At 36.9% G+C, this 7,791-nt stretch overlaps 1 protein-coding gene across 1 annotated transcript; it reads left to right on the forward strand.

The window, feature by feature from the left end:
• Positions 1-3,162: 3,162 nt before the first annotated feature.
• On the forward strand, positions 3,163-5,668 carry LOC105044577 (putative protein phosphatase 2C 53). Its single transcript, XM_010922514.4, has 4 exons — positions 3,163-3,697; positions 4,199-4,546; positions 5,084-5,263; positions 5,370-5,668. Exons 1-4 carry the CDS (start codon positions 3,206-3,208, stop codon positions 5,529-5,531), a joined length of 1,182 nt encoding a protein of 393 aa, XP_010920816.2. The 5' UTR covers positions 3,163-3,205; the 3' UTR covers positions 5,532-5,668.
• Positions 5,669-7,791: the final 2,123 nt, after the last annotated feature.

The raw sequence follows: 7,791 nt of genomic DNA on the forward strand, positions 1-7,791 counted from the left end.
TACTGAGGAATGTCAATTGGTGTGTAAGGTTGGGTATGAGCCCCTTAAGCCAAGCACGGAATCCAACCTAATTTGAGCCCCAACGCAGCCTACGAATGAGAATGAGTTTAGTTTCATTTGTGAGAGTTAGGTTCTTGCAGTCCTAAGGTTTTAGCCTCATGTCAATATGGTGCTTGGATCTACCCAATACGATTGAGGTACACACGTGGGAATGAGAATCAAAATAAGTCGGTGGAGCTAGTGTTATCTTGGTTTGAAATGGATCGTGAACATATAAGTTGTCCATCCGAAGATGTTATAAGGATCACATGGAAGTATAAAATATACCAATAGATCATTCCTATTATCAAAGAAGATCTTGGTTCTTATAAAAAAAAAATGTTCTTACCAAAAAAAATAAGATCTTGGAATCCTTATCAGTTATGGTGCCAGTCTGTAGTCTCTCTCATCTTTAGGGTTGAAATCAGATTGGATACCACCATATTCATATCCATATTTGTTTTGTTTGATGAATACAAATACGGATATGGATATTATTTGGATGTAAAAATTTATATCTATATTTATTTTAAATGGATATAGATACAATTCGGACACTAAAAATATAGATATGATTGTGGATATAACTTAAATATTTAAATTTTTGAATACAGAATCAAAGATATTACTGAATAGACGATAGATCAAGTTAATAACATATTTATATGCTTGTATATTTTTCCTAAAAGCTAATAAATACTATATAAAATTATATAGGATTACATGCACATAGATTCGGATATTCGAATACGGATTAGATAGTTGGCTATTCATATCTATATCCATTTTTCTTTAATGGATATAGATATGAATATTAGTCGGATCCTCAAATTTCTATCTATATCCGAATTGATTTGGATATGAAAATGGATCTAGATGGATAATATCCATACAAATTTTATCCCTATATCTTGTATCTTATCATTGATATTGTATCTTATTTTTTACTACAGTAATATCTTTCTTCAACCAAAAAAATAAAAAAAAAATCTTGGCACCACTATTGAGCTAGAAATTCATTATCAATTAAATCATCGATCTATTGATGATATACATATCAAAGCATGCACTATTTTTTTTTTCTATAAATCCATCGGCATGATTCTCCGGCTCTAATATTTTGCCTATACAAATTATATTGAAGCTTAGGGAGCATTTGGTATGGGGTGATCTACTCAAGATCAAAGATGATGTGGACGGAGGTGTTGAGATCACCGTATTTGATTATACTATGATAATTTTATATGGCAGTGATTTCAAATTATCCCCTAATCCAGTGATGGGATATCTATCCTCAAGATCAAGAATCCAAGATAATCTCTAGACAGTGATTTTGGATTAAAATATAAAGATAAAAATATATCTTAGTTTAGTAGAAAAATTAGTATATCAATATTCTGTTAATATATTATATCAATATTATATATATAATATTATATTATATTTGATATTATATATTATATTTATGATATATATTATCTGATAATATATTATTAATCATATTATTGTCATATTATGATTCAATGAGAACCTTAAATTGGAGTAAAAATATGTTATTGTACTTCATATTTATATAATAAAATATTTAATATATTACTTCAATTTTTCTTATTTTCTAATCCAAATAAATATTTATATTAATAAATAATTTATAAGTATAAATAAAAATATTAATTTTATAATAATAATAATAATAAATATATTTTATAGGATTAATAATTTATAGAACTAATAAATATATTTTTATAGAATCTATTAATTATTAATATATTAATAAATATAATAATATTTTATTTATAATATATTATATATAATTAATAAAAATATTTTTATAAAATATATTATAGATAGTTTTGATATTATATAATTAGTGATCTTAGATTTTTATAGAATATTAAATAAGTTATTCGAGAATTTTTAATCACTATAATATGGCCTATCAAATACTACGATCTTAGATCATTAATGATCAGATTATCATAGATTTTGGATCATCAGTAATCTTAGATCATCATGATGATTTTATTTGGATCACTAAATACTATTTTAGTGATAGTATCTATCCCCGATTAACCTATATTTAGATCACGAAGAAAACATACGAACATTTGAACTACAAATATGATTACCAAAAGTGCAGGTTACGCCGTAGATGCGTAAACGTGTCTGATTTTTTTGGTAAAATAAATGTGTCTGGTTTAATTCAAGCAGTTTTTGTTGAAAGTCAAATAGTTTAGCACCAGAAGTTAGCACAGCTCACGTTCAACACTGCCCAGTTGGCAGGCTTATGGTTCATTACAGTTGTTTGGGGTTCAATCAATTAGCCAGCACATAACCGCCACATGGTCTCTTTTTGTAGCCGGTCTACGGTGTAAAAGAAGGAAAATATACCGCACCGGCCGACCTGCCCTGCAGCAAGCGCGTGGCAAAATTGTCTCTGGAAAATAGTACATCGAGATAGCTCTATTTCTTTCTTTTATAGAAGGCCACGCAAAGAGCACTAGTAAACGAATCACCCTGTGGGATGACGTTCGCTTTCGTCACCTCCAACGGTTAGTTTCTCCGCCCTCTCCCCTCCAACGTTTGTTTTCCAATTCTTTTATTAATTTCTTTCTTTATATCTGGTCTCCTGGCTGTCGATTGCTATGACTCTTGAGACTAAGACTATGACCACTCCATTGAACAAATCATCTCATCTCATTAAACCACACAACACCGCAAATGGTAAACCGCAGCCTGACTAGTAACGCAAAATGATGTCGGTTCTAGTTAATTCTCCTTCGTGTCGACTTTCTTGTCCTTTGTTTGCGTGTTTCGTGTTTGGAACAAACAGCTTCGATCTGCTTTAGGTCCAACGGACCGGGTCCGACTTTTCAAACGTTAAGGACAGGCTCAACGCACTTCTCTTACACGCGATTTACAAACCTTTGACCCATCCCAAGCTCCAACACGTAATCAATTCAGTTCCTATCTTCTTATCCAAGACCAGCGATAAATTACAAGTCTCAACTGAAATATTTGTGCCATCTCGACCTTGTGGTTGGAGAGTCTCTTTACACAAAATATTCGGGAGGGCTATTTGAAATCCGCTCCCCAGGGTACAAAAGGAAGCTGCGAGAGGGGAATAGAGAAGAGAACGAAGGTTTGGCTTCTGGCAACGGAACAGATGTCTTGCTCCGTTGCCATTGCGAGCTCTCCGTCGTTCTCGCCTTCTCGAATCCCTCTTTCCTGCAAGAGCTCCCCAGAAACCCGAACCCTAACCCTAGCGCAGCACCACCTCCAGGCCGCCGAGGGCTCGCCGTCGCCGTTGGGGACGCCATGCTCCACCTCGCCGTTCAGGTCCCGGTTCCAGAGAGCGGCGGGGGGGCTCAGGGCGTTCTGGGCCGTAGACTCGTCATCCCCTTCTCCGCCGCCCACTTCAAATCCGGGTTCGAACTCGGTCGGGAAATCTTCGCTGCTGAAGAGGAAGAGGCCGGCGCGGATCGATATACCGTTGACGGAGGATTTGACCTTCGCGGCGCCAGTGGGATCGGACGGCCGGAGGGAGATGGAGATGGAGAGCGCACGGTTCTCGGTGTACTGCAAGAGGGGAAGGAAGAGGTTGGAGATGGAGGACCGGTATAAGGCTGAACTCGATGTCCACGGTGATCCCCAACTGGTAACTGCTCATTTCAGAGTCACTCCCCTCCCCCTTTCCTTTTATTTATTTATTTTTCCCATATTAGCGTTCCTTCGGAAAAAGGGGATGGGAATATACGGAACAATAATACTTTTGGAATTTATAGCATCCAGTTCTCCTGTTTTTATAAAATTATACTATTATTTGAATGAAAGGGGAGAAAAATTGGAATTTTTCAAATGTTACAAGCTTTTGAATGAATCAAACGGGGGGGGTGTTTGCAGTCCGAGAATACATTTTCCCGGTTTTAGGAAATTACTTTCTATTATTTTAATAACAGAGAAAAGTTGGAACTTTTCTAATGTTTGAATTTCTGGAGCAATTGAAGGCGGGAACTTTTATATCTTACCATACATTTCTCCTGTTTTAAGAAAATTACACCATCATTTGAGTAGAAGGTGAAAAATTTGGGGTAATTCCCGTCTTGAACTTAGAAGTTGCAGTTAATTAATTTATCCTTTTTATTTATTTGATGAACAGGCGTTCTTCGGCATTTTCGATGGCCATGGTGGTAAGGGAGCTGCTGAATTTGCTTCAGAGAACATGGGCGATCGTATAGTGGAGGAGGTGGTGACGAGAGGAGGAGAAAGGTGTAGCGAGATAGAGGAAGCAGTCAAGATTGGGTACCTGAAGACAGATGCCGAGTTTCTGAAACAGGATGTGGCAGGAGGGACTTGCTGTGTTACTGCTTTGCTTCGAAAGGGAGACCTTGTGGTTTCCAATGCTGGGGACTGTCGTGCTGTTCTGAGCCGAGCTGGGACGGCGGAGGCTCTAACATCCGACCACAAGCTTTCACGGGAAGACGAAAGGGAGCGAATTGAGAGCCTTGTAAGTCTACTTCCCAGTAGCTGTAGTTTTTATTCTCTTTCTCTTTCTGTCAGTCTATGCTATGTTGTATCTTCCAACATTTTTTTTTTTTTTCTTTTCTAGTCTCATGATCTTCCAATTTGTTATGAAAGTTGGTGGCCTCTGTGTGCTCTTTTTGTTATGATGACTGCGTCTTCGTTTCAAATGAACTTTGATTGACAATCCTGGCTGTTGGCTTGGGATAGGATTCCAAATAACAAAATTCACATGAGCCAGTTTAGTGGATTAAAAAGTGCTATAGAATTCTAGGATTTTATAAAATCATGGTCTGGCTCTAAATTGGCACTAGGAGTTTGGGTGGCTGGGCTTCATCATCTTTTTACATCATAAGTTTGCAGTATTAACATCCATTGATTTAGTTTTATTGACACTTAAAAATAAGAAGTATATTGTGGTTGTGAGGGTGTGCAATATAATCTTTTATTTACCATGTGTTAGTTATGTAGACATTTCTTGTATCAGACATTGGCTTACAGTTATGAACATTATGCTATGCAGGGAGGCTTTGTGGATTATTGTCGAGGAACATGGAGGTTGCAAGGTTCGCTAGCTGTATCCAGGGGAATTGGAGATTCACATCTTAAACAATGGGTTATACCAGAGCCAGAGACTAAAATCCTTAAGATCGAACCTGAATGCGAGTTCTTAATTTTAGCCTCTGATGGGCTATGGGATAAGGTACCATTTTGTTCTTGACAAGTCTTGGATGGCTATTTAATCTTTCATGTGGGCATTTCTTGGATCAAAAGTGTGACATAAATGTTCTTGTTCTCTATCCTTCCAGGTTGGCAATCAGGAGGCAGTAGATATAGCTCGGCCCTTTTGCTTCGATACTGATAAGCCGTCACCTCTCTCTGCTTGTAAAAAGCTTGCTGATCTATCCGCAGCTAGAGGCTCACTTGATGATACTAGTGTGATGATAATACAGATGCGGCATTTTGTCTGAAGCAAGAGAAGATTTTTCTTCTTCTTTTTTCTTTTTTTTTGGTTCCGCAAGTGTTTGTTTTTTCAGCAACTTGCGGGGTTATTCATTGGGTTTTAGGCATCATTTTATGGATTCATTTTATACAAACTCGTTGATACTCATTCTCTAGCTGCTCTTTAAAATTGGATGAATGCAATAAGAAATGGAGAAATAATTGCATGGATCAGGTCCAAGTGACCAGGGCAAATCCAGAAGGATAATGTGCAATCTAAAATGGGTAAAATAAAAGATGGAAGCTCATCAGTCATATTCAGACATGTTTGCATAATTTCATTGTGGTTTCTGTTCATCACGTCTTTCAAAAGATGAATAGCATTGTTGACTAGATCGTCTTTCGTGTGTTTGAGCACAGTGATGACTCGATCTAGTATTAGGGTCAGATTTGTTCTCAAATTTTGTAGGATATTTGATTTTTTGATCTTTTGAAATATATTCATGCTAGATCGATGTGAGCATTTGCTTGTACCAAAAAAAAAAAAAAAAGAAGGGGTCATGTGATGGGTCATCCACCGTTGGATTTGGTGTGGTCCATTAAACCTAGTCTAAGTAATAATTAGACTAAGAGATGCCACTAACATATTTATGTTATATGTTGGTGAGTCAGGCAGCCAAAGTTTATTTCAAAATGACTCTAGAAATGGACTGTAGATGTTCGTTTCTTTGATTAGTGTAAATATTTTATGCAATATATTTTCCAGGAATTCTGTAATTTCCTCTGGTTGATATCGCTATTTAATTTTGGCCAAGATCTTGATCTCAATGGCTTTATAGATATACGGATCAAAATGTTTAAACAATACCAAGGAACATTGTTGCTTGGGCATCAATTGTGAAGTTGCTACGCTATGATCACGACGAGTTGGAATAGCGCTATTTCGCAGATGTTGGTTAAGTCACCTCAGTGTCAGAGGTCTATAAAAGTTTTTTCTTGTTAAAAAAAAAAATAAAAAACTAATTTAGTATTGGATGCAAGAGTTTGCCTTGTATCAGATTTTGTATCCCAGATATGAAAGGGACTTGCCCTTACCTCGGTTGGCACTTATCCTTCCAAGGGGACGGAGAGGTGAGGTCTTGAGCTTGAGAAGAATGATCATACTCTCACTAAATTTATACTCAATAAAAAAATATATATATAAAAAGAGAAAGTTGCATGAGTCGAATAAATAGGGCAGCAATATTTTCTACAATTTTTTCTTAGATATTGTAGAATAAAGACTTGGGCAAAAAGTACAGGTGGCTTGCTAGCAATGACATTATGTCCTACACAAAACTCTTATTGTGGTCAATCTTCTGTTGTACTTGTCGTTGGTGAAGAGCATCTGCAAAACGAAGTCTACAATGATTAGAATTGGATTCGATGGGATCCTCCGATGCTTAAGTCAATAGAAAATGGTGAATAGCAGATGAAGAATATTTGAAATGGCAGAGTCTCGGTCCAGAATTATCCTACTAATGCTATTCATTTATCTCCCTTTTATAGGTGATTCAGATGTAACCGTCGAACATGTGGTCTCGCTTTTTATGATACTAAAGGGCAATTATCCCAATTATGAGGCCATACTCATGGAGTTATTGGCTGTTTATGCCCATTAATGATCGTTATATGTAGTCGATAATCATTCATAACAGTTAGACACGTGGGTTCTGCATATTCCGGCATTATGTGATCGTGGGATGGACGGTTATACCTGCCATTGATCACATTCTGACCTTCTACGCTGGCAGTTTTAAGTAAGCTGACTATATGTCGGTAATAGTAGATGTCGGTAGTCATGGAGGTCCGAATAAGAATCGGTCGGTAATTTTGACATGTCGATGGTCTTTCGTCGGAGATTAATTAAGTTGTTTGTTGATGATTGAGAATAGTCGACTGTCGGACGGTCAACTGATTGTTAGTCGGTATATTGTGTTTATGAGGTCGATCTATAGTCGGAATCGGGGATCGATTGAACTGTCCCAACAGTTGCCTCCCACTCCCAAGTCCAAGATAGTCTGACATGCATGTTGTCATGTGGTCTATCGCATTGGATGGAGAGAGTTGTCACATGCCGTCTCGAGCTCGGATTCGGCTGCTGATATTAATGATTTTTTGAAATACAAGAGGTCTCCAACTATTTTATTATTTCGATAACTGTGAGATCATTATTGGGCTGTCATTTTGGGAAGATAATTCAGCGCCCAAGAAATCCGAATGATTTGATTCTGACTAATAGGTCTCAGT

The sequence above is a fragment of the Elaeis guineensis genome, chromosome 5 (assembly GCF_000442705.2).
Source record: "Elaeis guineensis isolate ETL-2024a chromosome 5, EG11, whole genome shotgun sequence".
Classification (NCBI taxonomy): Eukaryota; Viridiplantae; Streptophyta; class Magnoliopsida; order Arecales; family Arecaceae; genus Elaeis; species Elaeis guineensis.

Excerpts from the sequence above, each read along its gene's own strand:
- LOC105044577 (XM_010922514.4), top strand. The coding sequence starts at position 3,206 with ATGTCTTGCTCCGTTGCCATTGCGAGCTCTCCGTCGTTCTCGCCTTCT. Across the intron at positions 4,547-5,083 it reads GGGAGCGAATTGAGAGCCTT|GGAGGCTTTGTGGATTATTG; the intron begins GTAAGTCTACTT and ends TATGCTATGCAG. Across the intron at positions 5,264-5,369 it reads CTGATGGGCTATGGGATAAG|GTTGGCAATCAGGAGGCAGT; the intron begins GTACCATTTTGT and ends CTATCCTTCCAG.